At 42.2% G+C, this 19,680-nt stretch overlaps 1 protein-coding gene across 1 annotated transcript in view; it reads right to left on the bottom strand.

Annotated features, from left to right (window-relative positions):
* The window catches only part of LOC139640953 (mitogen-activated protein kinase kinase kinase kinase 4-like), a 71,693-nt gene that overhangs the window by 35,760 nt on the left and 16,253 nt on the right, over positions 1-19,680 (bottom strand). Inside the window, exons 3-13 of the mRNA XM_071515151.1 lie at positions 15,362-15,472; positions 14,988-15,078; positions 13,089-13,219; positions 12,551-12,605; positions 12,306-12,384; positions 10,442-10,617; positions 9,507-9,579; positions 8,640-8,850; positions 4,086-4,247; positions 3,737-3,823; positions 1,685-1,889 (exon numbers count right to left, since the gene is read on the bottom strand). Of these exons, the coding sequence (XP_071371252.1) occupies positions 1,685-1,889; positions 3,737-3,823; positions 4,086-4,247; positions 8,640-8,850; positions 9,507-9,579; positions 10,442-10,617; positions 12,306-12,384; positions 12,551-12,605; positions 13,089-13,219; positions 14,988-15,078; positions 15,362-15,472 (1,381 nt within the window). The remainder of the gene's footprint in view (positions 1-1,684; positions 1,890-3,736; positions 3,824-4,085; positions 4,248-8,639; positions 8,851-9,506; positions 9,580-10,441; positions 10,618-12,305; positions 12,385-12,550; positions 12,606-13,088; positions 13,220-14,987; positions 15,079-15,361; positions 15,473-19,680) is intronic.

Genomic DNA, 19,680 nt, shown 5'->3' with positions numbered 1-19,680 from the left:
TATAAAATATATAGCAATATACAGGATACAGAATGTAAGACATATGCCAATGTATAGAATATAGGATATTGGATATAGGCTATGCCATGTAAACTTCTTAAAATAAGATGAAACTTAAATGATCCCTCTAGGGAAATTGGGTTCATGCATTCGTAGGGAGAATGCATATGTATTGGAAACCAAAAAATTACCTGTACATTATCCCCGATATTAAATGTATATGTTTTAAAGTGGGAGCCATGAAGAAGCGAGAATGAATGTGTTGATGGGGACAAAATATGATGGTGGTGACTGAATTACTCAGAGGAAGTTAAGCAGCCCTAAATACAAAATCTCACAGGGCAGTTCAAATCAATCCAACTTGTTACCATGTTCAAAATGAATTCGGTCACACATGACGGCATGCATTTAGTGTCGGAGCCCAATTCACCTGTTTGTATGTTCTTTTCACCTTTTCTTTGGGGAAAAGACATTTCAGAAAGCCCCTTGGAGTTTCTTTGTCTCATATGCACAATGTCTATTTTTTGTATGCGCAAATAAACTAAAACATAATATTTTATTTTTATTTTTTTTTTACTTCAAAACACAAGGATATTTAAGAGGTGTTACTTGATTAGGATCTTTTGTGTATTTTTATTAGCATTGGAGGAGAATAACAATGGGCAGCAATTCTCTTTTTCTTAAATTGGATGGATTTTGAGGGATTCTAAATATGGAGAAATATTTTGTGGTCTTATTGTAGAGGGCATATTGGTTGTTGTCTTTCGGTCAGTCAAGTCATCTAGACTTGATTATGAAGGAGGCCCGCCGTTGTTTGAAAATTGGACTCAAGCTGTATCGTGGACCTGTTTTACTATTGGATAAAGAGTTTGGAAAGCGACCTTGATGAATTCTGCTCAGTTAGCTAGGCTACAAAGCAAATGGCATCCCCACACCAGCAGCTAGCCATCACCATGTACAGACAGCACACCCGAGAGCAGTGGGAGTGAGTACACACAAGCAGAGGAAGCATTCTACAGCGGTCACTATCACGGCAGCGAGCTGCGAGGGTTCACCTCTCTGATTGGCTCAGAATCAGGGGCGGGGCCTTGGAGGTCAGGGACCGGTAGCTTGGTGTCTGTCGTTTTCTCCAGACTCTGATTTTGTGGGGACTTGGTCCTCTCGAAGTCAACGTTCTGCAGGTCCTTTGCCGTGTCCGGATCGAGGTTCTGCGTGGGCTTCTCCCTGTCCGATTCGAGGTTCTGTGGGTGCCTTGCCCTGTCCAGTTCAAGGTTCTGCTGGTGCTTTGCCCTGTCCGGATCAAAGTTCTGCGGGTGCTTTGGCCTGTCTGGAACGAAGTTCTGTGGGTTCTTTGCCCTGTCCGGATCAAGGTTCTGCGGGTGCTTTGCCCTGTCCGGATCAAGGTTCTGTGGGTTCTTTGCCCTGTCCGGATCAAGGTTCTGCTGGTGCTTTGCCCTGTCCGGATCAAGGTTCTGCGGGTTCTTTGCCCTGTCCGGATCAAGGTTCTGCGGGTGCTTTGCCCTGTCCGGATCAAGGTTTTGCGGGTGCTTTGCCCTGTCTGATTCAATGTTCTGTGGATGCTTTGTCCTGTCCTGATCAAGGTTTTGCAGGTGCTTTGCCTTGTCCGGTTCAAGGTTCTGGGGATGCTTTGCCCTGTCCAGTTCAAGGTTTTGCGGGTGTTTTGCCCTGTCCTGTTCGAGGTTCTGGGGGTGCTTTGCCCTGTCCGGTTCGAGGTTCTGGGGAAGTTTGGCGCTCTGTTGCTGGGCTGGTTTGCTACCATCCAAGGGCTTGTGTTGCTGGAGCGACAGCAGGTAGGCCTGTTCCTGCTGCAGCTGTTTCTGGAGCTTCTGGGCTTGGCGCTGCTCCTCAAGCTCCCGCCATTTATACTCCTGAGTACAGGGAGGGGGAAGTTGAGCCACAGCCACTGATAGAAAGACTTTGGGCAGGTTGCACTATAGAAACCATATTGCTGCTCTTTTATTCTTTATTCTTTTATCAATGTCTCCATTAACTGACACCTCAGCGACCGCTATTCTCCCTGGTATCCACAAACATCCGTACCTATGGGCAATTTAGAGTCTCCAATCCACCTGACTTGCATGTGTTTGGATTGTGGGAGCAAACCAGAGGAAACCCACGCAAACGCAGGGAGAACATGCAAACTCCACACAGAAAAGGTCCTTCTTGCTGTGAGGCAACAGTACTAACCAGCTCCTTCTCTAGAGCACTGATGTGACGATACACAATAATAATGCTGATCATCATATCACCACAGTGAGATGCTAGGTGTAATTTGGAGCTACTACATAATCACAAGTCACTTAGCGTCTGCAAAGCAACAGCAAGCTTGTGGAGCAAACGTGGGTTGGACACTGACAACCATAGTGGTCAAATCTTATCTATCAATTGTTCTTAGAACTTGTGCTTAGAAAGCTTCACCTAAACTATTACCTTGTGTAAAAATGTTGATTCATTTATTGGTATTACTTTGCATTGCGTCACTTCATTATTCGTTGTTCTCAATGGACAAGAACATTTTTGGGGGAAATAATGGTGCTATTAAGAGGTTCCGGGCCTAAGCCCAGGCAAGCATTAAGGTACATGCAGTTTAAAAATATGAGCTCCTTCTTGGAGAGCTGTGTAGTTTTGCAATAATTTAACTGCATGTCTGTTACAACAGTTGAATTGTGTCAGTGGTAATTACACCACTGTACACACAGCAATGATTTTTTACAAGTTTATTGTTTTGTAGCTTATCACCAGAGGTTTTATCCATTTAAGGCAAGAGTGCGTTGCCTCAAGCATGTGTAATTCTCTTTATTTTAACCAAAGCAATTTAGCCAAAGCAAATGTTTGAATACTTGAAACTAGCTATGATTCCATCCAAGTGTGAAAGCCAATCATGATGTAAAGGAAAAATGTGTTTTAGCCTGACGTTTCTGAATGATGATGGTGGTGTGGGAAGTGATGAGATAATGACAAAATGATGGTGTGAAGCGTGGAAGGAGGGATATGAGTGGTCATATCCTTTCATTATTTGAGTATCCTTCATAACCCCAGGAGGAACAGAGTCCATTAACAATGAAACGGCATCAAGTCAAACAAACACCACAAATAACCAGAACCCCTGTCCTCCACGAAACCTGGAACATCTGGAATGAAAACAGGGGAAACCCTTTCTTCCTGTTGGATGAGTTGTTTCCTGGCAACATCATCACTAAGGGCCCGTAAACATCCCAACTTCCCAGCAAAAAGCTGAGAACGGGTATTACGTTTCAACCTCAATATTTAACAGCTCCCTTCGGATCTACAACAGTCATAAGTTAGACCCAATAATTTGATTGAGTTCAGATTGGAAGCAAAAACAGATTCAGGAAAGTTTGTGTAACGGAGGGATAATGAGTACCTGCATTAGAAAATTTAACAACCTGGGAGTTGGGGGAAACATTTTTCAAAAACCAGCGACATGGGATAGAGAAACTGATGGAAATAACATGAGGAGGAAATAGGAGGAGGAGGAAATACATTTAGAGAAAGAGAGAGAGCAAAAGGCAGAGAAAGAGGAAAAAATAGAGGAAAGAGACAGAGGGAGGGAGAGAGAATGAGAGGAAGATGGAGAATTCTCTATTTCACTCAGACAAAACATAAACGACAGAAAGAGGGAGACATTTCTAGTTTTCCCTCCTAAAAAAAGATTAGATTGTCCCAGGTTTATAGTGTGGAAGCAAACACTCACCAACAGCATGGCCTGCTCATGAAGCAACTGCTGCTGCAAGATCTCTAGGTGCCTTTGTTCCTCTTCCAATTGACGACGGATGTACTCCTGTCAATCAAACACAGCCCGCCCCGCCCCCGGGAGTTCAATACCAGACCAAATTGCATCTTGTTTGCAAAAACCTCCAGGCAGAAAACCCTGAGATGAAGTGGGAAGTGTACAAAGTGTACATCTTGTCGTGTTTGGGGATGTTTAACAGACCAGACAACCAGATCTAAGAGCTTAACTCAGGTGCACGGGTAGCAAACACATGAAAAATCCCGATAGAAACACCTGATTTCTGTCAGGTGGATCTGCTCCTGGTTCCTACCTGTTCGCGGTCGGCCCTCCTCTTCTCTTCCTCGGCCCTCCTGCGTTCCTCTTCCTCTTTTCGGCGTCGCTCCATCTCCTCGATGCGTCTTTTCTCCTCCTGCTCGCGGCGCCGCTGCTCGCGCTCCTGCTGCCTCCTCATCTCCCGCTCACGCCGTTGTTGCTGTGTGCGGCCACAGGAGGCGACAAGGAGCAGGAGGTTAGTAACAAGAAATATCGAAGGCTCCGTTCACACTGCAGCTTAAAGTGGCCCAATTCTGATTGTCCGCTCACATATGAGTCAGATCTGATGTTTTCTAATCAGTGTGAACAGCAAAAAGCTGTATGGAGTCGCATTTTATCAATTCCAGTCTGGACCACATGGATATTTGGCACAAAATATGAAGCATGTAACCTACATGTGCCCGTGTATTTGAACGCTCAAATCAGAATTTTTATTTTTTCATGACAATAAGTAAATCTTACGTCATTCACCTGAGACAACTATCATAATTTTGGCACCACAGCAGCTTGGTTGAGCAGCATTAGCATGGAGGACAACAACTGATCAGCTGTTGTTCAAGTTCAGTGGACCAATACATTATTGATAATGGTAACTATATTTGCAGAGCACAAAATGCTATAAAAGAAAAGAAACTGAACAAACATATCAGCAGTCAGCTGTAATGACAGACTTGCATGTCTAATTCCATTAGCTCCATTAGCTCCTTAAGGCCAATTCAGCAAAAATCCACACTAGTCATACTGGGCTGCCAGCAAAATAAACAAGAGCCAAAAATGAATTTTCTACAATAAAATAAGTTTGTTTGTAAAATCATGGAGATAGATAATTGTGATTACTAATCATGAACACAATATCAAGCAAAACATGAGGTTGCCACAGTCACTTGGACATCAAATTCAATGACTTTTCAATAACTTGACATAAAACTGGTCAAACTTAGACATCACCGAGGCCTTATTTGGCCTCATTCATTTTAAAACTGCAGCTAAGTAACTGAGGCATATAGATGAATTTTGATACCATATTTTAATAAAAAATCAAGTACATTCAAGGCCATCCATTCATTTTCAAAAACTTTTAGGGAGTCATTTTATTTTTTCTCAAATCCACAAAATTTCTCGGACTTCCAGAGCTTGTGGAAACCCCAAAAATAATCAGCAGTATCATTTTATCAACCCTCATTCCACACTTCCTAAACTCTGGTTTCGTGTTGCATTGTGGGAGGAACAAAGGATGGCAGTGATGTCTATCCAGGATACAGAGACCTTTATGTACCTGGTCCATTGAAAAAAAATGGCAGACATTGACAGTGACAGGAAAGAAGTCTGTCTTTGCCTGAGAGCACCAAGATGTCAACATTTCATGCGCTGCCTTAAGACTTAATCATTTAATCTGAGAAACATGTTAAGTCTGACTGGCGGTTATCTAACACTTGGCTCTCAAAGCAGACGGATTAAGAAATTACACTGATCTGTGTCTGTCATCGTCTTATGAAAAGGTGCGGTGAAGGCACCTTCATCTGCTGCGGCATCGTGACGCATCGTGTTTCTACAAATTCCACATTCAACACTCGGGCTTCCAGAGGAGGCGATCCATCACACAGGAGCGCACATGTACAGAACAGCGGTATTTCACTGACATGGCCCGAGTTCAACTCGGCACACGGGATCCGATCCCCTTGCGCTTGTAAAGTATATTTGATCTACAAGCACTGTCATGAATCACGAGGGCGCCTTGGGCTGTGAATGTTGCGGGAAAACACTGCGATTTTGTTTTCTCACCATGTGCCTTCGAGGCGTACAGAAGTTATTCAACATCTATCCATGAGCCTGCTGACGTGCTCAAACATATTCAATTTAAATGCATCTTTTGATCATCTCATTCTCAGCCTTTTTGTGATTCTTGTACCATTTTATTACTATTTACTTTGCCTATAGTCTTAATTCATCCATTGGTGTTGCCTCTGCTTCTCTTTTAATTTGTACTATTGTATGTTTGTTTTACTATTGTATTCTGTTTTTTTTATTCTGTAAAAAAAGGACTTGAACTGCAGCCTGTAGGCCCTGAGCAATGTTCTCCCTGCTTACTGAGAGTTGGTGAGCCAGCTGTTGTCTGCAAACTGAAAACAAACAGCATTATTCTCTTTCTCTGCCTCATTCTACATCCGTCTTTTTCTCCATCTACCTCTCTCTTCATCTCTTTAACATCTTCTCTCTCTCTCTTATTCACTTTGACTACCTCCTATACAGTATTTAGCTACATCTACCTCTCTCTCTCTCTTGTTCCCAGTCCTATTCCTCCATCCCTTTAGTTCCAGCTAACATTTTCTCCTTATCTATTTTGGTCTTCTCTTTCTCTTTAAGTCTCCTTCCCTCCCTCCCAGAGAATTCTGTCTACCTCTCTGTCTGACTCTATATTCTTCTGTTTCTGACTCTCTTTCTCCCTTCATTTCCCTCTCTCACCAATCTCTAGTTCTTTCTCTCTCTCTCTCTCTCTCTCTCTTCCCATCCAAGAGAAACGGAGAGTAAATGCAGCTCCCAGAGACACTAATAGAAAAAGACCACAGCTCACTGAGATAACGGCTAATTACAGCAGGGATTTTCAAACGTTTCCTCTGGGGACGGCAATTAATTTTACTTTTTTTTGCATTGCGGGCCAAAATTGATTTTGCAGTCTACCGTCTAGGTTTATCAAGCAAAAAATCTTGTTTCTAGACCGCTAACCTCCTAGACAAAAGTCTTTAATCCAGCCTTCATTACACAGAAGCTATGGCTCATTGCAATAGCAATAACTTTAAGCTGCAGAAGGCAGGACTTTAATGTAAAAATACAACTTATCCTCATACCTATCCAGCTAAATCACAAATTGGGGCTGCAGAGAAGACCGTCCCATCCTTCCTAATTAAGACGCCGCAGATTCACCAAAAGTGACCAACTGAAACTTGAGTGGGTCCAGAGAAAGCTGGGCCACGTTCAAAGCTCGTACCATTGGGGGCGTCCTGGTGGCTTAGTGGTCTGGGGCGCATGCCATGTGACAGCGATGTCCTGGGTTTGGGTATGGCCTGGGACCTTTGTCTCATGTAATTCCCCTCTCTCTCTCCTAATCTTTACTGTCTATCTCTACTGTAAAAAAAAAAATCATAATAAAAGGCAAAAACCCAGAAAAATAATCTTTTAAAAAAGCTTGCAAAGCATTTTGTGATTGAATATGTTCACGGCCTCTGAGGTGCGTTTGATCCCGTTTGGTGTGTGTGTGTGGGGCTGTAACCCCGAAGCAGCAGTGACGTATAGAAACAGCTGATTGGAAACCGTCATCAGCGCACCATGGCTTCACAATCAAACCAAACTGGGGTCTGGGGATCTTATGGGGTCTTTGAGGAGGCTCTAGGGGTCCCCAGCTACATGTGGTTCAATTTCAATAATATTTAATTCACTATAAGTTATCATGAACAGAGAATGACTCTTCTGATCAGAGGTTTCACTCTCCCCACCGTTATCGGTACAACAGAGACCTTCTCAGCTGAGGATCCCTGGGACAAAACCTTAACGAAACAGGGACTGTGGTCGAAAGCATACGTGAAAAAGTTTGGAAAGTCTGGCCAGGGTCTGAGAGATAAAGGCCAATTAGAGGAAAGCAGCCCTGGGGGTCCAGAGCCAGATCTCTGCAGCACCACACTAATCACCGCTGCTGCTGTCAACATCACACACCACAGCAGTAATGATAGGGAACCGTGTGATGTTTGACATTTGAAGGAATAAACATGTTTACTCATGAACAAATATGGGTATATGTAATTTTAGGTTGTGGCGAAGCAGTGTTATTCCAAAGTTACTGACAAGGTAGAATACAAGCGGATGCATATAAACACACACACCAGAAGTATACCAGTGTGTATGTGTACACAATGAGTGAGTGTATGTAGACTCAAGATGAGGAATCATTGGTCCTGATTTCTGGCAATAGAGACCTTTAAGTTGCATCACAATTCTACAAGCAGCCACAGCTAGCGCCAACATGGAGGTGGAGAATTGGCAGTACACAAATAATGTCTAAGCATATAACAACAAGACTGTCTTGTCTTTAGCCCTATCTCTACTCCAAAACACTCTGAGTTGTAGCTTGAGAAGATCAGCTCAGTTAACCTGAACAAATTGTTAGCTAGCTAACTAGCCAGCAAAGACATTTATGTTGACATGCTAATGTTAGCTGCTACTAGATGCATTAGCTAGTGTGCTAATCAGATGTGACCAGATACTATGTTTAGCTAGCTAACAAGCGGACATGAAATCGATCAGTTATATCAATGGTGAAATGATCAGTTTCCAATCAAAAAAGCTCAGAAACCTATGCCTATTCAATTCTGTTGAGAAATCATGTTCATAGCCAAGAGCTGAAGACCTCCAATATGGCTGCCAGAAGGTGTGCTACATCACCTGATAGCCCGCTATTTTCACTTGATCTTCGCTCTCCATTATAGTGATAAAAACTACAAGATCTAATTTTGACTCTTTCGGCTGAGGTTCAGTGAGTGCTACATCCCGATGTCCTCACCTCCTCCAGCCGCCTCCTCTGCTCCTTCTGCTGCTCGATGCGTTTCTGCCTCTCGGCCAGTAGTTGGCGCTTGTACTCCTCCTGCTCTCTGAGCTGCTGCTCCTGCAGGAGCTGCTGGCGCCGCAGCGCCTCCGAGCGCTCCTTGTTCTCCTGCTGCAGCCGGATGAAGTCGCGGCGAAGGGTCGACTCGCCCGGCACGTTCACTATGGAGCTGTTTGGAGGAGGGAGCGGAGAGGTGTTAGCGGGTACGCTGGCTAGCATGGAGTTTCATCAAGAGGTACTTTCAAAGTTTTTCAGCTCAGGACACAAATTAAATTAAGTCTGATTTCCCGGTGTGAGGATAATTTGGGTTTGGTGCGGAAGGGGCATTGACATTTTAGCCAAAGATGACTATAATATATCATTGGAAAGCTCTTGTTGAGCAGGGAAAATCTAAAGAATAAACAGAAAATCCTAGCTTAAATTTGGTGCAAAAAGAGCTTAACTGCACTTGCTTGTTAAAGAATATCAATTTGTGTGAATGGTTCTTATGTTTTTTGCTCTGCTATGGACCCCATCAGAAACAGGTTCACAACCCTTCTGGTCCGACCCATAGTTTGAGACACACTGGTTTAATGCAGCTAGCTAGGTAGCTACTGTGTCAGAATGTGTTAGCGGTTAGCTTGCTGTACTGGTGGTAACGACCATGTTAGCTAGTTTGTGGCGCCATCAGCATGGCAGTAAAGCTAGTTTGTGATTACCCAACAGTCTGACAAGACATAGAGCAGACTAGTTGGACTGCAGAGACAACAAGAATCTAGCTTGTATTATTTCATATTGTAATAGTGTTATGTATAAATGCATTATAATACTGCATTATAATATTACCTTGGCTCTCCTTCTTGCTCAGGTGTTTCCTCCTCCTCTTCTTCACTGCCACTGTATTCATACTCTGTCTCATCTGGAAATATGACAGAAAAATAAGTGATAAGTTACAAGAAAGTGGCTGATAAAATAAAGTGGCTAATAAATTTAAGAATATACACAAACACAGACAAAAAAGTTAGCTTCCCTCCTTGCCAAGCCTTGAGGCCTCAATTGCTTCTGGGCCTCTTTGAGAAAATTTGAGATTTGACTGGTAAATCTTGAAATATTTCACTTAAACAGTCTCAGGAACAGAAGTAAATAATTTAAGGAATGGTGAAGGTTTGTACCGCCTTTGTTAGCAGAAAATATGTCATACATCCTTTTAATTATCCACAAATTTTGGTGAAGGTGTAAAGCAAAATGTTTTTTCCTCCTCTGCATCCCCTGTTTGAATATTTCCCACTGTGAACATCCATTAAGCTACAGAGTATCCCTTGGAGGGCCGCCATGTTTAATTAGCAGCTGCTAGCTCACCATACTACAGTGAAACAACTGTCTTTAACCAACAAAGTACTGCTGTCAGGTAAAAACTTGGTAAATCTAATGTAGGCGTCAATATTTTTAGTTGAATTGAAAGATTACATGGTCCTCCAAGTCTTCAGAAAATATTATGACATTTAGACTTTCAAAACCCATTGTATCATTTCAAAAATATGCAGTGGTTAACCTAAAAATGACTTGTTGATATCCATGTTTTTACTTGAACTGAGAAATTACCACTTATTTTATTATTTTTTTTTATGATCTTTGGGCTTATGAACCCCTTTCAAAACCCATTATATCATTCCAAAGCTCAGGTTTGACTATTTCAAAATAAGATGAGGTAAGTTTTTCCGTTCAACCGCAGCGATAAACACACCATACTGTCACCAGCAGCTCTCCCAATGCGGACTCACCCTTCTCGCCCCTCTTCTTCTTGGTCCGGTCGATGTGGTCTTTGAGCTGGATGCGGACCTGCCTCTCGTTGGGCTGGTCCCGGATGAAGGGGTGTTTCAGCAGCTGCTCAGTGGGGGGGCGCTGGGTGTAGTTCTTCACCAGGCAGCCCTCAATGAAGCTGAAGAACTTCTTAGACCTGTAGGGGAAAGACAGGGCAGATGAGTTTGATTATGGGGTTTGATTCCCACTGTGGCCTCTAATAACTTTAGCTCTATGGATAGAAGTTTATACTGTACCTAATGGCAAATTATATTAAATATTCTGGAATAGGAATGCACCGATCAGTTTTTCAGGTAATCTGTAATTCCAATTCCAATGACAGATTTTAGAACAGCGTGATCAGCAGGAAACCGGTGGATTGCCCACTTCGAGTTGGGAGTGAGTCCTTACCCCAAGTGAGGGAGTTCAAGTATCTCGGGGTCTTGTTCTCGAGTGAGGGGACCACGGAGTGTGAGATGGGCCTGAGAATCGGAGCAGCGGGAGTGGTACTGCGTTCGCTTTACCACACCGTTGTGACGAAAAGAGAGCTGAGCCAGAAGGCAAAGCTCTCGATCTATCGGGCAATCTTCATCCCAACCCTCACCTATGGTCATGAACTATGGGTCATGACCGAAAGGACAAGATCGCGGATACAAGCTGCCAAAATGTGTTTCCTCAGGAGGGTGGCTGGCATCTCCCTTAGGGATAGGGTGAGAAGCTCGGTCACCCGTGAGGGACTCAGAGTAGAGCCGCTGCCCCTTCGCATAGAAAGGAGCCAGTTGAGGTGGTTCGTGCATCTAGTAAGGATGCCTCCTGGTCGCCTCCCCAAGGAGGTTTTCCAGGCACGTCCAGCTGGGAGGAAGCCACGGGGCAGACCGAGGACCAGGTGGAGGAATTACATCTCCACGCTGGCCTGGGAACGCCTTGGGATCCCCCAGTCAGAGCTGGTTAATGTGGCCAGGGAAAGGGAAGTTTGGGGCCCCCTGCTGAAGCTGCTACCTCCGCGACCCGACCTCAGATAAGATCACAACTGAAATGATGCGTTTTAGCTGGACTTTCTGACAAAACGTGCACAGCAAATACAAACAGTAACAGTAATATAGCGCTGTGTTTAACAGATTGTTATGGCTGCATGACATTTCTGGCCAAACCATGTGGAATTAAATCAGAGATTTTATCCAAACATAGTTATTACATGTCAGTGTGTGCTTGATGCTGCCAGTAATGCCTGGAAAAGGTCAATCAAACACTCTGAAAACTCTCTGTTCAGAAAGTTAAAATGAAATGACCAAGTCTCTCTCTGAAAGTTAATAGAGATGGGCCAGTTATGCATAACAAAAACAAAAAAAAGCCTGATTCGATGAGACTGCATAGCTTTACTTTTGTTCCACATGAACTGAGGTTGTAGCAAAGAGATGAGGATTAAACAGCTTCCCCATTAGCCTACTATTGTGGAGATTGATGGTGACAACCATTTATTTAATGGCTGGGTACGACTACTCAGTGCTAAATGAAGTGAACTCATATTGCCATTTAGTGAAAAAAAAACTTAGTAGAAGGATGGTAGTTACAGTGGCAATGATTCATGCATTTATCCTGCGTCAATCTTGCATTAAACCACAGACAATTCTACACAGCAGAACAGTTTACTGTAAAACCAAACAAGCAATTTGAGCAAGAGTGCAGTAGTGTGGGGATGCTATGATGGCTGCATGTAGATGGATAGCTACAACAGATCCTGTGCATCTGTAAGTGCAACAGATAATTCCAGCATGACTGTTGACAGTAATATAATGAGGCTGAGGTACAAGGAAGAGATCAGACAGCAGGTGAAAGTCAGCTCACCATTTTTTGGACTTGAGTCGAGGAGGAGGGTTTCTGGGAATGAGGAAGAGGGCTCTCATTGGATGCATGTCACACAGCGCTGGAGACAAAAAAAGAGACGGCAAACACAGATCAGACAGAACCAAACGACCACAGATCCATGTTCCAACTGTTCAGATGGAACTATTGAATGTTTTCCTGTTAGCGTTGATTGTAGGGAATAGGAATTAATAGGTAAAATAGCAAAGTTAAGTGTTTGTACTTACGCGGCGCGCCCTCAGCCATCTCTATGGCAGTGATTCCACAAGACCACAGGTCACTCTGAACAACAGAAGATAAGACGAGTCAGATGGATGTAGCGCCTGTCTGTATGTGTGTGTGTGCATGTTTCTGTCACTTATACTGTATGTCCCTACAGGGAAGCAGAAATATGTCATATATCTAAAAGGTGGCAGTTTCTCCGTTAACTCCATTAATTCTCTGTTTCTCCGTTCTCAACCTTTTCAGCATCACAATCCCCAAAAATAAAGCAATGTCGATTGAACCAAACATGGTTTCTGATACTTTGTATATTGCTTGATTAATTACTTGATTCATTATCAACAGATCCCTAGAGGTTTCAAATATTTAGCATGTCATGAAAATTACTTTTATCACAAATAGTAGTTAAGTTGTATATTAGAAATACATTGCTAATACTCCATCTCAAAATCATCCTGTGAACACCACTGCTTTAATGACAATAACTGTGTGGTTTTCTTTGGATACGCATGTATAAGAAACAGACGCAGCCTCTGTTGTTACCCTGTAGTCGTAGGTGGCATCTGGGTTTTCGTCACAGGCGATGACCTCTGGAGCCATCCAATATGGCGTCCCGATGAAGGTGTTCCTCCGGCCCACCGTCCGGTCCAGCTGAGCGCTCACTCCAAAGTCAACTGGAAACCAGGAGGTTAAAACCAGTTACTGCTCGCTCAAACCAGTTTCATCTACGAAAAACATTTGCCTAACCCACATGACTAGAAGAGGAACACTGTAGGAGTGTAATAGTGTTTAAATATTTGGACCGAGGCGGGACTTTTGGTGAGTGTCTACTCCACCACTCTGTTCACAAAAATGTAGTTAAACAGTAAAATACTCAAATTGGCCGGTGAATTAAGGAATTTCCAAGCCACTGTGGCCTTTGAACAAAACAGTTTCAGACTTTAGACTTTGACTTTATTAATTCATTCTTGCAGTAAAGTATACTGAAACACAGAAACAATCCATAAAAGAGCACATTTGGACACATGGACAAGACAAAGTACAAAAACATGAAGATTAAAAAGAATTTAAAGGTCAGCAGAATATAATTTTAGGAACCTTGTATATGTACATACAAGGTTCCTGAAAATAAGTGCGGCACAGACTGTTATGACATGACAATGCAGCCTGTAGGGAACTGGACAATAGGTGACAAAGACTTTCCAGAGTCACTTTTGAACATTTGAACAAAGGAAACAAAATATGTTAGATGCAGCAATGTAATCTTAATGTTAGGAGTGGAATAGTATTGTAAACTTCATGTAAACTTTGCCTAGGATGATGTAAACTTGATGCATTATATTTTGTTTTAGTATGGACAATACACAACTAACACTTCATCCAATTTGTTCTGATGCTTTAATAAGAAAAACCTGGTTTATCCCGATCTTAAAGCCTCAGTGTCTCCTCCTTTCAGATGAATACCAAAGTACTTTACTGTGGCCGGGGAGGGGATTCACGATTGGGAAGTAATGGGATTACAACACAAAAGTAATCTGATCCTTTTGAAAATAAAAACGCAACTGACTGTTGGACTATTCTGAGAGATGTTTGAAGGAGAAAGGCAGAGATTATGAACCTAAAACCATGATGACACCAACTGGATGGTGGAGTTTACAAAGTGGGAAAAACATTGATTATAAACATAACTCTTTGACTTCCACAAGTGATTGAAAGGAACCAGATTATGTTAGAGAATATAATCTGAGTGATGCAGTAGATTATGCAACCTTCTAGTCAACAGGCCCTCTAGTAAAATAACCTAAAAGGAACATTAATAACGGTTACAATTCTGTAATTATACTACTAAACTATGTTTTACTATTTTTTCTATCAAAAAGCTATTAATAATTTTGAAAGGGGAACTAAAACTACAGAAAGTAGTCTGGAGCAGTGGTTCTCAACGTGGGGTCTGGGGACCACCAGGGGCCCTTGAGGGCAGTCCCGGGGGTCCCCAGCAAATTGCGAATTGTTAAACTTCATTATTTTGTCATTTTAGAATGACTATTTTGATCATAGTTTCACTGTTATTTCTCTACCTACAGTACAGATAGTCATGGAATTCTGGACAAAATCATATCTGACAATAAAAATATTCTCAGATTTGGGTCAGAGAGACAAAATCTCATCAAATGGGGGTCCGTGGGCCTAATGTGGACTAAATTAGGGGTCCTTGATACAAAAAAGGTTGAGAACCACTGATCTGGAGCATTATTTTCTAGGAAGAAAATGTACTATGGCAAACTTAATGTGTGCGCAAATAAATGTTAAAAGGATTCATGTTTCTGAGTGTGAATTTTATGCAAGCTGACAACTGTAAAATGATGTGAAACATTAAAAGAGAGAGGGAGAGGACTGGCTCTGGAAAAAGTGAATTCAGTCAAACTGAAGTCGGACACGTACCGAGTTTGACCTCGGCGTTCTCAGTCAGCAGAACGTTTTGTCCCTTGATGTCGCGGTGGATGACATGATGGGCATGCAGGTGAGCCAATCCCTGTAGAGATGAAGAAAAAATACACAAGATATTATGCATCGCAATGGCTTGACAGTCCAGTGATGAACCTTGAAAAATGCCCCACAAATATTTATATCATATGACTATTTACTGCACATTTGTTGCAAAAAAAAACCCTCAAAAACACTTTCTGAATACAACTAGTAACCTCTTCTTTGTGCACCCATTGTTCTTGGTGAATAAAAGTGATTCAGATTCGGAAACTACACATCCCATCATGCCTCAGCGGGCAGACTGTGTGGTGGTGAAATGGGGGACTGACCCGGAGGATTTCTCGGGAGATGTAGGCGATCCAGTCCTCCTTCAGCGTGTTTCCTTTGGTGTTCTTCACCAGGTCTGTGATGGAACCGGCTCCACAGAACTCCATCACCAGCTGCAGGAGACAGGAACGGATGATGAGAGGAGTGTGAGCGTGAGCGTATACGCACACGCACACACACACACACACACACACACACACACACACACACACACACAGTCAGTCCATCATTCCGCCAGTTAGAGCCCATCAGTTAAAGGTGCAACATGTAGCATTTTACCATCAATAAATCATCACCACTTTAATTTTGAGACATTAGTATAATTACTGTAAACAAACCAGATCATCACCGGCCTCTACCAGCCTCTACTCTGCATCCTCCATTGTTTCTCCACCTGGTGGATCTGGAGGGAAATCTGCTGGATCGCTTTACGGCACAAAACAGGAAGAGGTTCTGTTCTTCCAGAGCAAACGGAGCTAAAGCTGAAAGAGTTTCTGGCAGCAGATGGTGGAAGGAGGGAAAGGAAGATGGAGAAATCACTTCCAACATGTTGATCCTCTTCAGGGAGGGGGAGGGGGGGCAGGGAGCATCGGGGCTGATGGGAAATGTAGCCTAGTCTTAATGTGGAGAAACACTATAAGTAACAATACTACTGGAGTGAGATAGAGGAGACCAGTCAGCTCCAACATGCTCTCATTGGTTTACAGTCATTACACCAGGGTATCAATTGATAATGATATATTTATGCTTAAAATGCTTTGACAGTATGTCTGCATGTATATATATCCATATATATAGATATATATATTCACACCCAACGATGCATGGTATAAACACAGACACACACACACACACACACACACACATACACACACAACCAGGTCAACTTTAGTAGGTCATCTTCGTTGGTGTTCAAAACGCACACACACACACATACACACAATCTGAGTACAGAACAGGAGGTATACTGTATATTGAAGAATATCAGGAAACTCAATTACACTAACACTCTCTCACTCTCGCTCTCAGACACACACACACAGACAGACACACACACACATACACACACACACACACACACAGTGGGGACTGTAAAGGGGGGGGGGGCGCAGCTGTAAAAACAAACAGGAGTGTATTCTGCAGTGAGAGTCGGTCCTCTCCTCTGTAGGAACAGGAGACTGCAGGTCGTAAAAAGAAGTAATCCTGCCTTCACCAAACCTAACAGCCATAAATCTCTCCTGCGCTCCACTCTTCCTCCTCCTCCTCCTTTTCTCTCTGCCTCCCCCCTTTCTGTTAATCTCCCTCCCATCTCTTTTGCCTTCTTTCTCTCGTTCCTCTGTTCCTCTCTAATCTTTGCTCCGTTTCCCCTGTCTTGTTTCTAGTTTCTTTCCCTTGTGGCATTTTATTTTATTTCTCTCTGTCTCTCCTGCTCCTCCTCCTCCTGTCCTCACTCTATTTATTCCCCCTTCTCCCAGAAGTGGTTGTCGCATTTCACGGTAAAGAAGGATTATCGTGCTCATGACATATTATTGTGTATGCACGACATATACACCTTGCTTGAGTTGCAGAAAAAGCATGCGAATAACATACAGTAATAAGTGAATATATACTGTATATAGAGGTAGTGCAACTGTACCAAACCCTTATCTGAGACTTGGTGAAACTTGCATACTGACGATGGTAAAGCTCAGTGACTCGATCTGTCAGCTGTCAGTTGTTTCTTACTAAAAATAACATGTTATGTGTCAGCAGTTAATGCCTTCATAACTCATTCCTGTCAGTTTTTTACCTGAAGTAAAATTCAGTCAACAAATTAGTCAATAAATTATACAAAAATATCAGGCTAATTAAATGGATCAATGTAATCAAGTAAATTAAAAATAATTATGGCAAGTGAGTGAACTCTGGTTGAAACTTGCTAAAGGAGCTGAATCCAACGCACACTTTAAAACAAGTCTGCACATGTTATGAATTTGTGGGAAGTTGATATTTCTGAAATTGTGCGCACACAAGCAATGAAAATGAGGATATGAATTAAGCGAAACAGGTGAAAGATCAACCAAAACGACAGTATGGCGTCTATCTTGTGTGCAGACAAGATCTCCTGCCCTCGATGGAGTACAGCAGGCTTCAAAACAGATATTTTATTCTCCTGGGCTTTAGCAGCTGCTTCACAAATCTCCCATCAACCACATCTGGATCCATCATGGAGGAACATTGGAGAATTGTGTGTTAGTTAATAAAGTGTAAATCTGTAGGAAGCAGCTGATGCAGCTTGTTACGGTGTGACTGTAACATCAGGGCATCCAATTCCGGACAGCATATGACCAAAAAATCACAATCATATACCAATATATTTCATCCTGTACCGTTTTCGCTGAAGTTTCTCATAAATTCACAATCCTCCATCTGTCTTTTTTAAAGTTTAATATCGCTTTTACCTTAACTTGTAATTGATTTTCTTCCAGTCCCTGCAAATGGATGATAGCGCACCTATTTTTGAGATTCAAAATTCGTATCCAATTCCGGACACTTACTTTCGTCTGTGTCGGTGTATTCATATACTCGATATTAACCCTTTATTAACCCTTCCTGTACCTTCACAATGTTACAGATACTTGTTAGAAGTGCAGGCTATGTACTCAAAGCTCTTATTTTTCCATTTATCAGACAATTCCGATTCTCTACATGAAGTAACTGTCGCCCAAAGTGGGATTTAAGGCTTTGCGCTTCTTGTTCGTGACTAAGTTCGTAACTTAGTGTTTTATATGCTTAAATGTGTATAGATATTTATGAAATTTGATACCTAGCTTCTGAAATGTGTATGAATTTACGTCCTTTAGCTTTCGGTTGGGAACTCCGTATAAAAATGCTGGTTAACACCGGAAATTACGCAAGTGACCGAGTGGCTGGAATTGGATACAATTCCGTTAGATCCATTCAGTAACGTTCTCAGTAAAAGTAAATAGTGTGATAAGGTGGATTTGGTTACTGTGACACAGTAAACTGTCTTGTCTTTAGCCCTAGTCTCTACTCCAAAACATGAAGAGTTGAAGCTTGAGAAGAGTCAGCTCAGTTAACCTGAACAAACTGTTAGCTAGCTAACTAGCCAGCAAACACACTGATGTTAATGTGAACATGCTAACGCTAGCTGCTACTAGATACGTTAGCTAGTGCGCTAATCAGACTAACCAGTGATGGTTAGCTGACCAGATACTATGGTTAGCTAGCTAACAAGCTGACATTATCACTAAATCAATCAGATGGATCAGTGATGAAATGATCAGTTCAGTCAGATAATAATTCTGTTGAGACATTTAGAAACACAGTCAACTGTTCACAGAGCTGAAGACCTCCAATATGGCCGCCAGAGGGGGTTACATCAACTGAAAAGCCTCTATATTCTCTCCTTTTGCCTCCAAACCTCCACTCCTATTCTCTCAATCTCATCTGGGAGATGGAGGCTGTTAAATGAAATACAAGGAGGCAAACATGAAACTCCAGAGAGACGGAGGAGAGGAAGAGGAGGAGGGAGGTATTGTTGACCGAGGGACGAGCGAGGGATAGTCTGAACAGCAAGAAGACAGAGAGAGAGAGAGCGATAAAGAGAGGAAGGGAGAAAGAACCAGAGAGTGTGCGTTGAAAGTGAGTGAAAAGAGGTGTGTGTGGATATACTGTGTGTGTGTGTGTGTGTGTGTGAGAGTGAGTGAGTGAGTGAGAGAGAGAGAGAGAGAGAGAGAGAGAGACAGAGAAAGAGAAAGATGATATGGGATCATGGTCTATTTTTACTGCATTTTATATTTTATGTAAAGGTAATTACATATTTCATGGTTTAGGAAACACGCAGGGGAAAAGCTGTGCTACAACACACACACACACACCCACACACCCACACACACACACACACAGACACATGGGTGGAAAATCTATTTTAAAAGAGTTTTTAAATGGTTTTTAATGAGTTTCATATTCCAAAATACTATATTAAAAAAAAAAATTCAAGTACTATCATTTGTTTTCATTTTAATTTATCTATCACTGGTTTACTTTAAGTGGTACACATTAGGTATTACAAGTTATCATAAGTGAATTATAAGCAATAATTATTATAATCACAGCATAATAAAAGAAGCACAATGTGAAGAAAATGTATAGGGATTGAATACTTTATGGGGAAACTGTGATAATAAGATGTTAACATGATATTAATTTCAATGCAATTTTCTGATGTGTGATGATTGTATTGTAAGAAAAGTTTATCTATGTGTGAAAGATCCACCCAATCCTTTTATAAGTGGACAGTAGTTCTCAACCTGGGTGT

The sequence above is a fragment of the Centroberyx affinis genome, unplaced genomic scaffold, assembly GCF_046629955.1.
Source record: "Centroberyx affinis isolate AG114_WGS23_722 - 3 ecotype Tasmania unplaced genomic scaffold, CSIRO-AGI_Caff_v1 ptg000317l_1, whole genome shotgun sequence".
In the NCBI taxonomy this organism is placed as follows: Eukaryota; Metazoa; Chordata; class Actinopteri; order Beryciformes; family Berycidae; genus Centroberyx; species Centroberyx affinis.
Note: the sequence above shows the minus strand (reverse complement) of the source record. Positions and strands in the feature narration are given on the sequence as shown.